This window comes from Triturus cristatus, chromosome 10 (genome assembly GCF_964204655.1).
Source record: "Triturus cristatus chromosome 10, aTriCri1.1, whole genome shotgun sequence".
NCBI classification, from domain to species: domain Eukaryota; kingdom Metazoa; phylum Chordata; class Amphibia; order Caudata; family Salamandridae; genus Triturus; species Triturus cristatus.
In genome coordinates, this window is record NC_140593.1 from 1,235,237,620 (window position 1) to 1,235,257,682 (window position 20,063).

The window sequence follows — 20,063 nt, forward strand, 5'->3', positions numbered from 1 at the left end:
TAATCCTAGTTCTCTTCCAGGGGTATACTCATCAAAGTCATAAGCAACCCTCCCTCCTCTCCGGACGAATACCATGGCCACATATATGTGTATCTGTTACTCATACTGTGATTAAACTGTTATACGCCGTCCAAAAGAACTGACCCAACTGTCCCCTGTGGTGCATGATGGGAGGCTGGGGGTCCCTAGAGGTCTTAAATGCACGGCACCAGTTTTCCAATTGTTTCTATATGCAGCCTCTCTAGGCTAATCTGCCTCTATGATCTTGCCTTTTTACCTTTGAAAATAAAGGTTGTGTGTTTCAAAGCAAACTCAAAGCAGTTTTCTTTATATGTATCATAAGAATATCATGACTTATGTTTCTTTATATTTTCAAATGTAAAAGATTTACATTGCAGTTGTGGCAGTTTTTGAGCCTAGTAACATGTTTTCAGGCTGCATATGTGTGTGTGTATATATATATATATACACATATGCAGCCTGAAAACATGTTACATATATATATAAATTCACTTAAAAAACCATAGGTTTCACACATGTTATAGTTAGCTGGACATTTCACTCGTAAAAAACCAATGAAATTCCCCCGTTCTAGTTAGTGCAGGCAACTATAACTCACGCGACCGCAATCCTCTGCTGATGACGTCAGATATTACATCACTGTATTTAGACACTTATTTACCCATGTCTTCTTCCATTAATCTTTAGCTATACATATATTACAAATATTTATTTTTCAGAAAGACACATATGTCATCAGTGATGTAATATCTGACGTCATCAGCAGAGGATTGCGGTCGCGTGAGTTATAGTTGCCTGCACTAACTATAACAGGGGAATTTCATTGTTTTTTTACGAGTGAAATGTCTAGCTAACTAGAACATGTGTGAAACCTATGGTTTTTTTCAGTGAATTTGTACGTTTTTTTTAAATGCTAAGTTATGTTTTTATTATTATTTTTTTTTTCAGGTTTTACACCGTGCGCGCACCGTGCGCTTCACGCAACGTGCGCGCTCTGTGGGCACTCGGTGCGCTTTGCGCACCGAGCGCCCACGGTTCGCAGGGTGCGCGCACCTCGCGATTTAAAAAAAAAAAAAAAAAAACAATTTTCCCTTGGGGGTCCTTCTGTGACCCCCTGACCAAGGCTAGGGGGTCAGGAACTGTCCACTCTACCCCCTTTTCACGTTCTCCACCTTTGTTTTTCACCCCCTCAGACTGCAAGAGACAAAATGGCGGCCGACACTTCCTGGTTTCGACCGATTCGAATGTTTACCGACATCTAACAACCAATCAGAATTGCGCTCGCGCACGGCAGGGTGCGCGCACGGTGCACGCGTATAGATATTGATATACTTTTAAATGCTATTTTCTCAGGAAATACTGAACAGATTTACACCAGACCTGCAAAAGGCACTTCCTTGACCTTATGGCTACCTCTCTGCCAAATTTCAAGTAATTCTGTTCAGCCGTTCGGGCTGTAGCTGCGTCTAAAGGTCCTATGGAAAAATGCATGGGGAAAACGTGTTTTGGGACCCCCCTTTTTTCTCGGCCCCCGCTTGACGAATCACACCGAGACTTTCAGGGTAGGAGCTGAACGGAGCGCCCCATTAGTTTTGAAAATTTCGTGAGGATTCGTCAACCGGCGCCAAAGTTATTCAAAATAGAATTTTGAGATTTCCTATGGAAACTAGGTTGTAACTATAACTATCTACTGGCGACCGCCAGTAGATAATATATATGTATGTAGATATATATATGTATATATATGTATATATATGTATATATATATATATATATATATATATATATATTACCTACTGGCGGTCGCCAGTAGGTAGTTATAGGTAGGACCACGTTTCCATAGGAAATCCGCAACATTCTATTTTGAATAACTTTTGCGCCGGTCGACGAATCCTTGCGAACTTTTCAAAATAGGTGGGGCGCTACGCTCCGCTCCTACCCTGAAAGTCTCGGGGGGATTCGTCAAGCGGGGGCTGAGATAAAAGGGGGGTCCCAAAACGCGTTTTTCCCATGCATTTTTCCATAGGACCTTTAGACACAGCTACAGCCCGAACGGCTGAACAGAATTACTTGAAATTTGGCAGAGAGGTAGTCCTCAGGTCAAGGAAGTGCCTTTTGTAGGTTTGGTGTAAATCTGTTCAGTAGATTCTGAGAAAATAGCCTTTAAATCAATATATATATCTGAGCCAGCTTACGGTGCGCTTACGGTGCGCTTACCGTACGCGTACGGTGGCGTGCGCGAGCGCGATTCTGATTGGCCCTTAGATCTTAGTAAACATTCGAATCGGTCGAAACCAGGATGCGGCGGCCGCCATTTTCTCTCTCGCACTCTGAGGGGGGAGCTGATAAACAAATGCCAAAAACATATAAAGGGGCTGTTTAGACAGCGCCCATGCACATAACCACGTTAGTTGAGTCTTCAAAGATCCCCCAAGGCAAAAAACGGTAATTTTTTATTTTTCAAAAATTTCGCCGATTACGCCTACCGTACGCTTACCGTACGCTTACCGTACGCGTACGGTAAATAATTATTAAAAAAAAAACCCCACTCTCTCCACCCCGTGTGCAAATGGTGGCCGAAGGCCACCATTTGTGCATGGCATATAAGAGCACAGCATTTCCCCAAAAAATGTCAACAGATTACCTATCACAAGGAAGCGCATAATATGTCCTCCATGTGCGCACGGTGCGCGAAGCGCATCGTGCGTACATGGCCCATCTAGCGTAACGTGGGCACGCGGTGCGCATAGCGCACCGCGTGCCCACCGTGCGTGCACGGCACTAACTGCGTAAAGTGGGCGCGCGGTGCGCGAAGTGCACCGCGTGCTCACTGTGCGCGCACGGTGCGCGAAGCGCACCGTGCGCGCACGGAACGAACTGCGTTAAGTGGGCGCTCACGCCACGAATGGCGTAAAGTAACTTAGCATTTAAAAAACCGTACAAATTCACTGAAAAAACCATAGGTTTCACACACGTTATAGTTAGGAATTAGCATTTAAAAAACCTTCCAAATTCACTGAAAAAACCATAGGTTTCACACATGTTCTAGTTAGCGGAAATTTTACTGATAAAAAACCAATGAAATTCCCCCGTTATAGTTAGTGCAGGAAACTATAACTCACGCGACCGCAATCTTCTGCTGATGACATATGTGTCTTTATGAAAAAAAAATATTTGTAATATATGTATAGCTAAAAATTTATGGAAGAAGACATGGGCAAATAAGTGTCTAAATACAGTATTAGCATCAGCAGAGGATTGCGGTCGCGTGAGTTATAGTTTCCTGCACTAACTATAACGGGGGAATTTCATTGGTTTTTTATCAGTAAAATTTCCGCTAACTATAACATGTGTGAAACCTATGGTTTTTTCAGTGAATATATATATATGTAGATATATGCATATTATTTGCTATTGCTCCGGGGTCCCCGCACGTGGTCGGAACTATTCAGTGCTTATGACTTTGATGAGTATACACCTGAAAGAGAACTAGGATTACAGGTAAGTAACTTATCCTTATAGGACGCATATTTCCACATTCCAATTCACCCCGCTCATCTCAGATTTGTGACAATGGGCCAATATTACAAATTCAAAGTACTATCATTTGGAGCCACCAGGGCTCCCAGAGCATTTATCAAATTCCTGGCAGTAGTTGCAGCTCAACTGAGAAGACCGCAAATCCACGTCTTCCCCTATCTGGACAACTGGCTCATCAAAGCCAGCACTTACCAGAAGTGTCGCCAACACACTCAAGCCACACAGATTTACAGTGAATTGCCTGAAGTCCCATCTGCAGCCTCCAAACACACAGACTTATTCGGGAGCCAACATAGACACTCAAAATTCACAGTATTCAGTCTCTTCTCACTCCGTTTCAGCCCAACCACTCATTACCAGCCAGAGTCTTCATGCAACTGTTGGGAATGATGGCGTCGTGCATCCTGATCATTCCCCAAGCAAGACTTCACATGCGTCCCCTTCAAAAATGCTTAGCAAGTCCGTGGAACAAGTTGCAGGGTCAATTAACCAATCTAGTGTTGGTAGACGGCCGCACCCATCGCTCTCTGCAGTGGTGGAACCCACAAAATGTATCCAAGTATGGCCCTTCATCGACCCTATTCCACAGACAATGATAACAGCAGACGCATCTCTCACTGGTTGGGGGGCTCACTTACAGGATCACACAATCCAAGGATTATGGAGTCTAAAGCACAAAAGTCTCCATATAAATCACCTAAAGCTACTAGCAGTGTTTCTAGCGCTCCAAGCCTTTCAAACTCTCCTCATAGGCAAAGCTGTACTAGTCCGAACGGACAACATGACAGCTATGTACTATATACAAAAACGGGGGGGACACACTTTCTTCAACTGTCACGCCTAGCACAAGCCATTTGGAAATAGGCTATACACCACAAGATATATCTCCTGGCAGAACACCTTCCAGGAGTAAACAATCAGTTTGCCGACCTTCTCAGCAGACAGAAGCAGCAAATGCAGGAGTGGGAACTTCATCCTCAGGTTCTCCTCCCATACTTTCAGGATTGGGGATTCCCTCAAATAGACCTGTTCGCCACAGCAAAAAACACAAAATGCCCAAGCTAGAGCTCTACGTGCCAACAACAGATGCTTACTGGGTAAGTAACATTATCCTTACAGAACTGACTTTGCTACTTTGTCGATCAGGCAGTTCTCAGGCATCCAGCTCCTGATCTGTGCCCTCTTAGCCCCTTGCATTAAAATGGATTCTACATCTGCGGAAAAAGGGAACTGATGAGAAAAGTTTGAGTAGATAGACATAGTGGCACATACCCTACCCTGGCTCAGAAAAGGCTACATCATCTCGAGCTGGTGCAGAATGCTGCTGCCTGGTGGTCCCCTGGCTCTCCAGCCAGGAGCACTTTCTCCTATGGCTTTCAATCCGTAGCTGGGTGCTGTTTTAGAGCTGAAAGAATAAGCTGTGCAGCAAAAGACTGCTGCATTTCTGTCTTCAGATTTTGAGTGCTATACTCCAAATTGACCATTTCATTTATCCATCCAATCTCTTCTTGTGGTCTATAAAGCAAAATCTGTGAGCTGTGGGGCTATCGTTCCATTGCAGCGGCCAAAGTCCGGAATGCCTGGTCCCTTGCTCTACCTGATGAACCCAATCTGATGGGTTTTAGAAAGTTATTGCAGACCTGGTTTACTAATCCGCAACCTTTTGTAGCCACTGTCCTACGTTCTGTTGCTCTTCTTTGTCATTGTGGGGCTAGTTTTTTAGCCAGTGTCGAAAAGTTCAATGGCAGAGTGCTTTATAGAACATAACCTACTCTGGCTGTGCTTGCATGTCTTCTGAAGTATTTCTTCAGATATCTCATTTGCATGCTTTTAGAGATGAAAGTACTCAAGCCACAGTTGCTTTGGTAAGTAATATGCACTTTTTCATCTACAGATCTCAACAGATGGAGCCCCGAAGCCAACAGAACAGAACCGCAGTCCCCTTCAAGTCAATGGGAACGACGGAAGCAGTGGCGGCACAGCGGCAGAGGAGGAGAGTGGCCCGACCGCCCCGCTGCCCCCATGTGCCTTACCCAGAGACAATGATGTGTGCAATGATACCAGTCCTGGGGGACCCCACTTTAGCACTCTTGGAGAGAACAGTGACTCTTGCCGAGAGGAGAAGGTGCTAGCAGCTCCCCTTCAGAAGGAGGAGTGAAGCACAGGACCAAGAAGAAACGGGTTGAAATCTTGTACAGTACCTGATGGACAGACTCGGCTTGGGGAGAGGCCAAGGTGGTGGGCTTCAGTTACTGGGTGGTGTCTGGCTGCTATCTCGGTGAGGAAGGCCCCTCCTCTGCTCCCACTAACCTAAATGAAACAGGTGAGGGAAGCTGGACAAGAAATGACCCCACATTTGAAGGCTTGCAAGAATCCCTTTTTTTTATATGGGTGCCATTTTTTAAATGTATTCTCTTGTGCAGCCCCACCCTCCTTTCAGCCTCATTTTTTCCAGAGTTGGAATTAATGGCACATACATGGTAGATGGGAGATTTGGGGAGTTGACGAAGAATAGTGGGACACATATTTGGCTTTCTTGTCCATCTTCCCTGGCCTGTGTGTTTAGGGAGGTCTGGAAGTATGAAGATGATGGACCTGTGCCCTGAAGTGTCTGGGGAGGGCAGGCCATGCTGTCAAGCTCCTATGGAGTGGCACCGGCACTCTTCTTCCCTGAACACACACGCTTTGGTGTGGGCGTCCTGGTTCACTGTCCAGTCTGGTGAGCTCAGTCTGCATATCAGACCTGTACATGATTAGAGCTTGTTCCCGTTTATTTCCTACTGTATGCATACATACAAATATATGAATTGAACCTTTGTACAAGGAGATTAGAGATCGATAGGTAGCTGGCAGATTTTTCCTGCCAATTGGCGCTGCACGGACGACGGAGCCTCTGAGTCACTGACCTGATCTGCTTCTCAGATGTTGAAGTGAACAGAGATTGCGCCGTTTGCATCAGTGAGCGGGCTATGGGTGAGCTGTGAAAGAGGGAGAGAATCCTCGTTCGAGGAGAAGTGAATGTGCGTGTATATACATGATATATATTCCGAGCGTGTCTGCAAACATGCATGGCCGCACAAAAACTTTATATATGTATGTAGAGAGAAAGATGTTTATATATAAATATATACCTAGGAAGCTGTCCGTGTCCTAGGGGAGCAGGACATTTCTTGTGAAGTGTCTTTCAGGTTCGGGTGTTGATCAGTGGCATCCAGCAAATGCCAAAAATAGAGTGAAGTCAAGAGCGAAAGGATTCAATGATGGATGTTTTCATCTGCCACATCAGCGACGGAGAATTTACCCCAACAATGATGGTATTGGGATTTGCAGTGATAATCGGACTGCTCCCAGGTATTAACTCGGAGGTGTTTTCAGCAGACACCAGATATTTGTATTCCTGCTGTGGTTCGTCAGACATTTATCACTCCGGTGAGCACAGACAAATGGACTCGTCCTGGTGTGGAGTCCCTGCACAAGGCTCTGGCACTCAGGTTACAGAACGGTGACACATCCTACCTGTTGAATATTACTACACCGCTGTAATAGGAAATCATCTCATCCGATTCCCTTTCCCAGTGCGGTATTCAGGACTGCTCCTGGGTTTCAACTCTGAGAGGGGGGATCGCTTAGACAAACCATGCACCAGATGTAATATCAAAGCCGTGACTACACACACACATGCAGTGCTTCATAAAGGTGCTGGACTTGTCTCGTGGGAGCAGTGGCCATTCAATCATGCATCAGTAACATGAATGTTCTGGTTCTCTGGGAATCCAGGCACATTGAAGTAGGGCGAGTGTTCTCAGACTTTCCTGTAACCCATATGTAAACCATTTGCACATGCCTTTGCCAAGAAACAAGCACAGCGGCTGGGTTACTCCACCAAGACTAGATGAGCACAGCAGGCCTGGAACCCCCAGGCAGCATAGGAGGACTGCCCCCTCCAGCTGGTGGGTGGAGTGAAGGGGGGGGGGGCACCAAGACTAGATGAGCACAGCAGGCCTGGAACCCCCAGGCAGCATAGGAGGACTGCCCCCTCCAGCTGGTGGGTGGAGTGAAGGGGGGGGGGGCACCAAGACTAGATGAGCACAGCAGGCCTGGAACCCCCAGGCAGCATAGGAGGACTGCCCCCTCCAGCTGGTGGGTGGACTGAAGGGGGGGGGGCACCAAGACTAGATGAGCACAGCAGGCCTGGAACCCCCAGGCAGCATAGGAGGACTGCCCCCTTCAGCTGGTGGGTGGACTGAAGGGGGGGGGGGGCACCAAGACTAGATGAGCACAGCAGGCCTGGAACCCCCAGGCAGCATAGGAGGACTGCCCCCTTCAGCTGGTGGGTGGACTGAAGGGGGGGGGGGGCACCAAGACTAGATGAGCACAGCAGGCCTGGAACCCCCAGGCAGCATAGGAGGACTGCCCCCTTCAGCTGGTGGGTAGACTGAAGGGGGGGGGGTGCCACCAAAGCATCACACAAACAGCACTGTCTTGTTGTTTGGTACCTCAGTGAATCCACAAGCCGTGAAGAGAAGCAGCCAATGGGGCTGCATGCTGGGGACTTTACCTAGTTCATGAATACTATTTAATAAACAATATTATGTTAGGACTCCATCGGAGACTGAGATTACTTTGTAATGTCATGAGGCCACAGAGTGTATTTAGGGGAGTTTTCAGTCTTCTTCCTCTTCCTAATCATTGATGAATGGCCTACATTTGGGGCCTTAAAATATTACTAGACCTCACTATTTGATTTCCACGTCCGATAGGGAGTGCAGTGTTTAAATGAGGAGAGCTCTTGATTGGCAGGCACTCGCTAATGACTCTCCTTGATGACAAAAAAAAGACATACTTCCCAGTTTTTACTAAGAGAGATCTGCTGCCAACGAGAGAGCTTGTAAAATTATCCACAACATTGAGGGGCTTCTTCATGTCTGTGTTCAAGTCTCATTTATGCCCGTAAAATGAAATTTATTGTACTTCTAAGGTTTCTCATAGGCAATGCCTGCTCTGGATCCAAGAGGAGTCTGGCAAAGGATTGTCTACAGCCGAACTGTTGTACTCCTGGGTACAAAGCTCCTAGCCAGGAAAAAAATGTGTCCACAGCACAAGAAACCTTGTTCTGGCAGTGGAACTTAAAAAGAGAAGCGTTTTATATCGAGTCTTCCCTACCATCTGTGAACTAGGAGTTATCATTCTTGCTAGTTGTGTCCACCCATAGGGTCTTCTTTCTTTAATGTGGCAAAAGGAACACATGCCTTGAAACTGACCCAGTGTAGTCTCGTCATCATTACATTTTCTTTTAATATATGTACAATTCATAATCAGAGCCACCTAACTACAAAGTGATGGCGTGAACGGTTAACTAGGAGGTGTTTTAGGAATAAAACACTTTCTTAATGACCCTCACTTGAGTCACTTCTTGCAGGATTGCTTTTTTTCACCGAGTGTCCTGTTCTCCCTAGATTTCAATGTTGCCCCTTGCTGGCTAGATCTGGGAGAAGGTTATTTTTTACCTAATTTAAAAAAGAATCCATGGCTCTTTGTTTGCACTTGATGTTATTCCTGGATATTTTCTCCTCAGAGGCCCATCATTTTAGCTTCTTGCCTGGATTGAAAGACATTTGGTCTCAGGCATCACCTTTTTTCTTTTTTACTGTGGAATGCACCATTGAGTGTTTTCTTGGATGAATATCTATTTGCAGTTGTATGCTCTGCAGTAAAACCGAAGACTCACACTCTGCCTTCATTTGGGATTACCAAAGTGGTTTAATCTTTATGCATTCTATATCTTTTATGTTCTTTCGTGTTGTGTCCACTTACCTTTTGCTAGTGCACCTTTTTGGTTTTGCACGGCGTGCCAGTCTGGAGGTCTGGCTCTAGCAGGAGGGCTGTGATGAGGCGTGTGTGACCTGATGTCTGTAAATCCTTCAGCTGTGCTCATCAGAGATCCTTGTAGTGGTTATGGGTACCCGAGAAATCTGCACTGGTCATGAATGACCAGACCATGAGCTCTGTGTCGGAGGCTCAATTGAATTCTCCCCCAGGCTCATCTGCAGCCTTCCTTGCCATCACATCACGTGGCTCTATGCAAAGACCAAACCCTCCTACCTGAGCATCTAGTAGACCTTGTTAGAGGAGGGGGAGAAGCAGAGATTGAGTTGAATGCATTGACCGCCTTGGTGAAAGTGCATTTGAACACAATACTTATGACTTTGACCTGCACTACTGTGCTGCAAACTGGTCATCTACATGTAAGTTCTGATTATTCATAGGGCAGAACATACAGCATCCTTTCTCGGTACTAACATAAACCCCAGCAGCATCAGATAACCACTAGATGATACCCAGTGGTTCATATGGCCTGCAGCGAGAGGCTTATGTAATGAGGTCACCAGTCATCCATGAAGTGTTCAGACTCGGTGAGTTCCCTTGCAAAGGACATCACTGCGACTTAGACACACCTGCTTCAGCAGCACATCGTCTTTGACCTTTTAACACCTTTTTCAGCTGTGTCTCCTTTACTTGCTTTGACACCCACAATTCTAAATATTCAGCTTCCCTGTAGGGAGATGCTGTGACCTCAACGTCGGTTGCTGGAGTTGCACGTAGCAGGTCTCCAAGCCGACTTCATTACTACTGGTTCTGTTCAAAACATAGGTTCATTGATACTGTTATTTCAGTAAGCTACTTGGCATCTCCTTTTGGCTGTGCAGTGCCCCCCAAGAGCAAAGAATCTTTGGCTTATCTGCATGCATATTGAGCAAGATCATTCCTGCAGGGGGCGAGGATAAGAACCTTTCGTGTCTCCTGTGAAACTCCTCTTGTAAAGCCCCTTGTTTGCATAGATCCCGTGCACACATGTATCAGGACACCTGGATGCTGAGATGGCCCTTGTGGTTCCTGCAGATCACCAGTCACAGTGCACGAGGCGAGGCGTCCCCTGCCATTTCCAAGACTGATGAAGAGGAAAAGCGAGCTCGGGCTCCCTTTTCAAAAGTGTGGGGACCGCTTATTTTGTACAGGAGCATATTTTAGGGTCATTTAACCGACCTTTTAACGTACATAATTATGATTATTTTGATGAAACCTTTAAGGTTTTTATCATGATGAGGGATATTTTTTTATTTTTTATTTGAGATACTTAAATTCTGTGTGAATTACTTTTGCCAGGCTTCAGCCAATCGCAACCATAGCCTTTTATGGCTGTATTGAATTGAAGAAGCATTCATGATATTCCCCTAATTTCAAACTTTTAACACAACTTCAATACTATTGGTGAATGCAGAAGCATCCCTTGTCTTCGTTAGGATTGCTTTACGTTTACAGTAGGAGCGCTTCCAGGCACTGTGCCCACTTTTAAACCCCTTTTCCTAGTGGTGGAAGCTACAATTTGTTAGTCCAACAAAGAGGCTTTAGGGGCATCAGTGAATGCTGAAAGACTTTTTGTCCACATTTGTTCTGATATTATGACACCTGCTAGCAGGGCCACAGAGGGCTGTGCTGCATCCCTCCCTCTCTTATGATGGATCCTAAGTCCCTCTAACCTCTTCTGACACCCAGATGGGAAGTTAACATTTTATGAGATGTAGCCAATAAACGCTGCCGTTTTGTGGACAGATACTGCTACGAACAGTTAGGAAAAATCCTCTCATGTCCACAAGCTGTTACAGCTGCACGAATGTTTTCATTAATATTTAACCATTTATGTTCTTTTGTGATTAGCAGTCATTTTAATCTTACCAATGAACACATGCTGCGTTATTGGCGCTGTTTTTCCCTCTTGTTTTATCTCCTATCTTACTTCTCAAACTACTGCTGGGTCCTGTTGTGAGATGGCCTAGACTTGCTATGCTGATAGTAATCCCCGTATGTATTGTGAAACATGATTATACAATGTAATTGGTCATCTTCGTTAGGGTTAGGTATTTCAGTAGGGTATCTGACCTTTGGCGAACACAAGTCTTTGGTGTTCACACACTCCAGCGATCAGTAACAGGTCCTACTTCAAGGGGGAGGCTATCATTCAGAATTCGTTCGTGTCAAACAGGCTCGTAATTTACACTGTTGCCTGACTAATATAGGAAGTCTCACCATTACTAACTGTGTGTTGCAACAGAAAAATCTCCCCCTGGAATGCAAGTTTCACTACTCACTTTCCAAAGTCGTGCAGATGTGTAGTTCCTGGTCGGGAGTGTATTTGCTAAAACCTATTTTTCACTTTTATTTTGTTGTTACATTTTTCTCAGTATCTCAACTTACTTCCTTTCATTGGATTGTTTGTGCGATCTACAGGATGTTTCTAACATTATGCATCTCTGCACCACCTGTTGTTGCTTAGGGCTTTGGAGTTGAATATTGTCATTAATTTCTAAGGGTTTTTTGTTCGTGAATGTTTAAAAATGAATTAATAACATAAAAACATGGCTCTGTCTAACCGGGGCCAACACTTCCCCTTGATGTATCTATTGCTCCCATGCTATGGAACTATGTTTCTCCCTTGTTGGTAGTACTTAACTAGTAAAATTAAATTTCAGTTAAAAAAAATATATAGTCATTCAAACTTTTATTGTAAGCCTTCCTCCCTTTCCAAGCTTGATCAAGTTTAGCTGCAGATTTTATCACTAATCCATGCTCTTTTTAAACAGTCCTTTCTTTTTAATATATATGATTAGATTAAATATTTCACTGGAAAGAATACAAAACTATTTTAGTTACACCTGTTAAATGATGCCGTACATGTTTATGAAAAACTAGAGAATGGTATCCTGGTTTCCTTCTCTGTGTAATATGTTCCTTTATGCTAATGACACCCGTTTTAGTGAGTGCAAAATGTGCTACTCTTCCCTTTTCCTGCTCCCCCTGCACACAGAAATATACCCCCTGGAGTTCCAACTCTACCAGATCCACTCCTTTCCCACCCGAACTGTCCTGCACCATACCCAACCCCCTTACAACAGCTCCATAGATTATCAATGTAAGTTTGAATGGCTGACTCTTCGGGGAAGCTTTTGTGAAGGAAAGTGGATTGCTTTGGGTTTGTTTCTTGATGGACACAAGTTTGCTGTTCAGTTAATGCCAAGAGACTTACAGTGCTTAATAAAGGTCTATTCTTTTAGTAAAAAGTCATCTTTTGGTCTTTTCTCTTTTTGCTGACCCGTTGTAACTGGTAAATTATTGGTGCTTGTAACATCTTTGCTACAAGAATGTGTGTCTGCCTAATGACCCAGTGTTTTTATCCTCCCATATGTTATCAACACACAGTTAAAATATGTACCAGACATTCATTCAGCCTTTGTTCTGGCAACATGGTGGATATTTAAGGAGGTAGTGTGGGATGGTCAGGAAAGCTATGGACTTATCCGATTCGGTGGATGGGACCATGGGGTCTTCAATGGTCCTACGCTGTTGTGCCTGGCTGCCATCTACAGGCTTTTGTTGCAGTGCAGAGGCCATGTTGCTTGATGGTGAACATTTCTTCGAAGACAAGTGGGATGCCGCGTTATAACTCTTTAAAGTGGAAAGGATGTCAGCCATGTCTAAGCTAGGGCGCAAAACCCCTGAGAAGGACTTGAGCCAATTTCGCAAATTCAAAGGTTTTTCAAAGGTATTTCAGTAAAGGCAGCTCCTGCCCTCAGACCCTGCAGCAGCTGCAAAACTACTTTATAGGACAGGACAAGGGAACAGGTCTCCGGAACCCACCTTTCTCCTTTTCCTCCTTCCTTGCACTTCTAGGAAAGCTACTATAGCTTGCTTCTGAAGGAGCATGTGCAGCCGGTGAAAGGATGGGGATCCTGTTTTCTGGATTCCCGAGGGCTCATAAATTGTAGGGAGGGCTATACCCATTCCAAAAAAAAACAGGGATGAGTGGAATCTCACCTTTTCTGTCAAGAAGCTTTAAGGCTGTAGACCTGTGCGCACCAGCATGAAACATGAGTAGTCGCCAACCATTTGGCTGGCTCTCTTAACCCCCTAGCAGGTTTGGGGGCTAAGACCACTGGACTAGCCCAGGGACGTTCAGAGGGCTCAATTACTACTAACTCCAGCATCTTGCTGACCTCAGCTTTGATGCTTTCCCTCACTTGGTCAGACTGTCTATACAGTTTACTTTTGACTGGCAGATTGTCACCAGTATCCACATCATGGACACACCAGTTAGTCTGACCAGGGGTAAGGGAAGATAGCTCAGTATACTGCTCCAGGACATGCCTGCAGTCAGCTTGCTGTTAAGCAGAGAGGGTGTATGAAAAGATCACTCCATCTACTGACCCACCTTTAGGACTGTTGAAGAGGTCAGGGAAAGGGTCACTCTCTTATTCCTGATCCTCATCAGTGACCATCCGCATGGTCACATCAGCCCAGTCATGGTAGTGTTTAAGGCGGTTTACTTGGATGACCCTTTTAGGGTTCCTGCAACTGCCAAGGTCCACCAGACATTGACCTATTCATTCTAGAATAGAGTAGTGTCCACTCCATTTGTCCTGGAGGGCCCCCTAGGAGCCACAGGCTTGCTTCAACACCTACACCTTCTGCCCTGGTTGGAACTCCACCATTGCAGCCTTTTGGTCATACCAGTGCTTCTGGAATTTTTGGCTGGCCTCCAGGTTTTTGTATGCTTTCTCCATGTACTCCTCAATCCTGGACAAAGGCCAAGCACATAATCCTCGGTGTCCTGTTTAAGCTCTTTAAGAGGTCTCTCCCAGCCTTCCCTCACAAAACACAATGGCCCCTCACAGGATGACCAAACAGAAGTTCAATGGGGAAAAACCCTACTCCCTTCAAGGAGCCGAGGAAGAACAACAACATATCACTGTGTCTGAAGACGACTCCGACATAGAAGAAGAGGAACAGATTACTCTGGGTCAGCGTACCGTGAGTAAAGATACCCCTTTGCCCCCTCAACATAAGACAAAGGCTCTGGTCCCTCCTCTGCCCTCAGGCCAAGGTCGGCACCGACAAAAAGTTTTTGACGCCCCACCCTCGGGCCCGGCTCCAAAATAGAAAGACAAGCCTTCTGGATCGCGCTCAAGCTGGCCCTACTCCCGCCCCGAACCAACACCTTTGGCGCCGAAACACAAGTCCAAGTCATTAACACCGAAAGGCTCGGAGCCGAAACCTTCGACGCCCGAAGGCTTGGAGCCGAAACCTTCGACACCGAAACCGACTCATAAAGAGAAACACTCTCCCACTAAAGAACCTCTGTCCGATGCGCCGCCTTCGGATCCAAAGCAGAAAAAACTGGTAATCAATGCTCAAACATGGCATATTCATGCCACTCTTCCAAAGAAACGGAAAATTGACCTATCAGAGGACTACCACATTCCTCCCATAAGGAAAAGTGTGGGTACTAACCCTTCTCCTCCTTATATTCCACGTCCTTCTCCCGTTGATCCTAACTTGCTCATTTCACCAGCAAATTCACCACCACCACTTTCACCTGACCCACGGGATGAAGGAGGTGGGGATGGGGAATGAGGCTCAGGATAGGTTACAGGACACTGACCCTTGGGACGATTATCAGACAGACCCAATTACTTGTAATGACCCTGATTTGTATCCCTCCAGACCCTCCCCACCTGACGACAACATTGGGTACATTGAGCTCCTTATCTGAAAGAAACACGTCAGTTAGATTCCTCACCTTAGAATATCCCCAGGCGTCAGGCTGGATCCGCAAAGATTTTTCGTCAGCAAAACCCCTTGCGCGTCGCTAGGCGTCTGCGGCTCCGCGTCCGTCGTCGGCGTCGTGCGCTGATGTCAGTTCTTCTTTTTTCCGCGCCAGACAGCGCCGATCCGGGAAGAGCTTACCCCTTTAGTCATTTTTTGACTAAACCGTTTTGGACTTTTTTGTCAACTCTAACTGGTGCCGGTAGGATGCCTGGGTTTAAAGCCTGTGACTCCTGTCACCGACTGATGTCGGTAACGGACCACCATCGCCGGTGCCTTTACTGCGTTGGGGCCGACCACGATGCAGAGTCGTGCCTCGACTGCCAGGCCTTGACCTCGAAGGCTAGGCGGGAGCGGTCCCGCAAGCTTCTCGAGCTCTGGCACTCGGCTCCGCGCCGTTCACGGTCCCGGTCCAGGAGGAGGTCGAAGGACCGATCGCAGAGCCGCAGCCACTATCACCGCTCGTCGTGTTCCAAGTCTTCGGAGAAGTCCAAGAGACGACATCGCTCTTCGGACTCCCCTCACCGGTCGCGCGGCTCGGTCGAGGGTCCGGGTGGTGCCACCCCCGCGGCTCCGCAGGAGCCACGTCCATCTCCATACCCACCGGTCCCTGGGACTGACGTGACTCCGGCGGAGATCAATGCCTTCCTCTCGGCCATGAGGGGCCTGGCTCCACCGTCGACGCCTGCCGGCGTGCCTTTGGGCCCCGAGGCTCGACTGGGCGGCCTAGCGAGCCGGCGGCTCCAGCCCCGGCGCAGTCGTCTACATCGGTCCCGACGCCGCAGGTCTCCGTGGGATCCAGGCCTGGATCTCAGTCGATGCCGGTCGACCTCACGATGCCTCCTCCGCCGGCGCCGACACCGGTTCCACCCCCGGCGCCGTCTCCGGATGACGCTGTTCCCCGGTTCAGCCCTAGTCCGGGCCCGGCACCGGTGCGGCGCCATCCGGCGCCGCATCCGACGCCGATGGATGACCATTTCATCTTCTGTCTGGCTCCGGTTATTCCCCCTGTTTATCAGGAATCGGATGACGGAGGGGTCTGAGGACCCTCGGGCCCACCAGGGCCAGTTATCACAGGACTGGGCAGATGAGCTGGGGGATGCCAGTGGACTTGATACCTCCCCTGACACTGGCTTCATCTCTCCTCCGACCGTGGCTTCGGAGGAAGGTGCTACCTTTTCTGTGGCGTTGCGTAAGGTGGCCGACTCCCTCGGGCTGGTGCTCCCTACTATGGCCGTGAGGACTAACCTCCTCACTGAAGTGCTCCAACCGTCAGCAAGCTCCTCAGAGCCTTTGCTGCCGTTTAGCGAAGCACTGATGGATGTTCTCAAGGGCACCTGGTCCAAGCCCTCCACAGTACCTCCTGTGGATTGGAACGTGGCCTGACGCCACCGCCCTGCTCCGGGCGAGCCCAGTTTTCTGTCCCAACACCCCACCCCTGAGAGCCTGGTTATCCAGGCCTCTACTTCCCAGACCTCCTTCCCGTCCGCTCCCCCGGATCGGGAATCCAAGAGACTGGAGCAGTTTAGAAAAAAGCTGTTCTCCTCCCTTAGTTTAGGGCTGCTGTCTCTTGGACCGTTACTCCCACTCTCTGTGGGATACGGTGGAGGACGTGCTGCCCCTGTGTCCGGAGGAGGCCCGGACACGGCTCGCCCAGGCTCTTGCCGACGGGCGGGACGCAGCGCGGTATGCCATCCGATGTGGTTTGGACACAACGGTCTCGCTTGGCAGGGCAATGTCGTCCACGGTGGCGCTTCGTCGTCACGCCTGGTTGCGGTCCACGTCTTTTTCCGGAGATGTCCAGAGCACCCTCATGGACATGCCCTTTGATGGCGATCGCCTCTTTGGCGCCAAAGCGGACAGTGCGCTGGAGCGCTTTAAGGACTCCAGGGCCACAGCCAAGTCCTTGGGTCTCTCGGCCCGCGCCCGCAAACTATCGCTTTTTGCCACTTTTGTGGTCAAGGAAGGGGCGCCCCCTCACGTCCGCCTAGCCACAGGCCACAGAACCATCCTCGTCGCGGAGGTGGATTCCGCCGAGGCGGTACAGGGGGACAACGTGCCGGTCCATCCACATCCACCCCTGCAGCATCCACCTCAAAGCCTTCCTAGTCCGTGCTTTCAGGCCCATTCCACGCCAGTGGGAGGCAGAGTTCGCCATCACCTGCTCCACTGGCGTTCCATCACTTCGGACAGGTGGGTGCTGCAAATCGTCTGAAGGGGCTACTCCCTCCTCTTCGAGACGACCCCTCCAGCCATGCCACCGCACTGCCACCGCATGTCGGGGGATCACTTGAATCTTCTACGGGAGGAAGTTACGGCCCTCTTGGCCAAAGGGGCCGTCGAGCGCGTTCCTTGTCCAGAAGTAGGCCGTGGTTCTTATTCACACTACTTTGTGGTTCCCAAGCAGGGCAAAGGGGGCCTACGCCCTATCTTGGACCTCAGGAGCGTCAACGCCTTCCTCCGGAAGGAGAGGTTTAAGATACTCACCTTAGCTCAGGTTCTGGCTGCCCTGGACCCAGGAGACTGGATGGTAGCGTTGGACTTGCAGGACGCTTATTTTCACATCCCCGTCCTGCCGGCTCACCGGCGTTACCTGCGGTTCACGGTGGGTCAGGAGCATTTCCAGTTTACTGTGCTCCCCTTCGGCCTCACCAGTGCCCCTCGGGTGTTCGCGAACGTGATGGCGGTGGTTGCAGCTCATCTGCGCAGATCAGGGGTTCCAGTCTTCCCCTATCTCGACGACTGGCTGTTGAAGGTGGGCTCGCCCCAGCAAGTCGTCTCCCACCTCCAGACTACGGCTGACCTCCTGCATTTGCTGGGGTTCTCCATCAATGTGCCGAAGTCGCATCTGAGTCCCTCCCAGAAGCTCCTCTTCATCGGAGCGGTTCTGGACTCGGCGCAGTTCCGGGCTTATCCTCCGGAACAGCGGGTCCGGGATATTCAGGCTCTGATTCCCATCTTTCAGCCTCTATCCCGGGTTTCGGTCAGGTTAGTGCTGCGGCTTCTGGGTCTGATGGCCTCCTGCATCGTGTTAGTGCATCACGCCAGGTGGCGAATGCGGGCTTTGCAGTGGGACCTGAAGTTTCAGTGGGCCCAGTATCGGGGCAACCTGTCCGACCATGTCTTGATCTCGGAGGGCACTGCACAGCAGTTGCAGTGGTGGATCACGGACCGCGATTGGGTCAGCGGCAGATCCCTCTCCCTACCCCAACCGGAGAACGTAGTAGTGACGGATGCGTCCCTCCTGGGATGGGGGGGCCATATGGGGGAGGCGGAGATCAGAGGACTCTGGTCTCCGGCGGAGTCTCGGCTCCATATCAACCTTCTGGAGCTGAGAGTGATCCGACTTGCACTGAAGGCATTCCTTCCCGTTGTCCGGGGAAGTGTGGTGCAGGTGTTGACGGACAACACCACCGCCATGTGGTATTGCAACAAACAGGGCGGGGTGGGGTCGTTGACCCTTTGTCAGGAGGCTCTGCGCCTCTGGACATGGCTGGAACATCAGGGCATCACCCTGGTGGTTCAACATCTGGCGGGCTCTCTGAACGCCAGAGCAGACGAACTCAGCCGCCGGTGCATGATGGATCCCGAATGGCGTCTAAACTCGGACGTGGCGCAAGGCCTCTTTCGGCAGTGGGGAGAGCCTTGGTTAGATCTATTCGCCACCAAAGAGAACGCGCAATGTCAGCAGTTCTGCGCGTTGGAGTTTCCAAGGCGGCACTCGCTCGGGGACGCCTTTAGTCGCGAGTGGAGTTGCGGTCTGTTGTACGCCTTTCCGCCTATACCACTTCTGCCCAGAGTGCTGAAGAAGATCAGGCGTGACCAGACCCAAGTCATCTTTGTGGCTCCAGATTGAACACGAAGGTACTGGTATCCCGAGCTACTCAGTCTGTCAATCGATCCCCCGATACAACTGCCTCTTCAGGAGGACCTTCTGTCGCAGCTGCAGGGGACGGTCCTCCACCCGAACCTGTCCAGTCTCCACCTCAATGCGTGGAGATTGAGCGGCGACAGTTGATGCCATTTGACTTGCCTCCTGAAGTCTGCGATGTGATTCTGGCAGCCAGGCATCCCTCCACAAAATCGGTATACGCCTGCAGGTGAAACAAATTTGTGGCATGGCACACAGCAAAGGCTGTGGATCCCCTTTCCGCCCCTCTTTCTGAGGTTCTCCTCTTTCTTCTTTCCATGGCCCAGCAGGGCTCTGCTCTGGGCACTCCTAAAGGTTATCTTTCAGCTATTTCTGCTTTCTTACGGCTTCCTGATCAGCCTTCTCTTTTCAAATCCCCTGTTGTTTCTCGCTTCTTCAAAGGCATTACTCACATGTTTCCTCCTGTCCCTTTCGTAATGCCTCAGTGGGATTTGAACCTGGTCTTGACAAATCTGACGTGCACTCCCTTTGAGCCTCTTCAGAATTGTCCCCTTCGTCTTCTGACTTATAAGACTGCTTTCCTGGTAGCCATCACCTCAGCTAGAAGGGTGAGTGAGCTCCAGGCTCTATCTTCTAAGCCTTTTCTTTCTGTCCATCCGGACAAGGTTGTCCTCCGGACTCGTCCTTCCTTTCTTCCGAAAGTGGTGACTGCCTTTTGTGAGAAGTTGGCCTGATGTATGATGTCACTAGTTCTAGTGTACACCTTATATCAGTCCAAACAACCCTTATGGTGATTGGTTGTAAAGTCAACCTTATAGACCAGCTATCCTAGTGGTAGCATGGACAAGAGCAGTCTTAGGCTAAACTCTGAATGGCATGTGAAGCCAGCTGTTGTACCATATATAATCCCTTGAATACCAAATGAAAGGACACCACAACAGATATTTATATAAAATAAAGTGTATTTATTCTA

At 48.6% G+C, this 20,063-nt stretch overlaps 1 protein-coding gene across 2 annotated transcripts in view; it reads left to right on the top strand.

Annotated features, from left to right (window-relative positions):
• The window catches only part of FAM120C (family with sequence similarity 120 member C), a 901,961-nt gene extending 889,280 nt beyond the window's left edge, over positions 1-12,681 (top strand). The window contains exon 16 of one of the 2 annotated variants that reach the window (XM_085629861.1): positions 5,456-12,681. In XM_085629861.1, the coding sequence (XP_085485987.1) occupies positions 5,456-5,719 (264 nt within the window). In that variant the 3' untranslated portion in view covers positions 5,720-12,681. The remainder of the gene's footprint in view (positions 1-5,455) is intronic. The other variant, XM_085629860.1, reaches the window with a different exon arrangement.
• Positions 12,682-20,063: the final 7,382 nt, after the last annotated feature.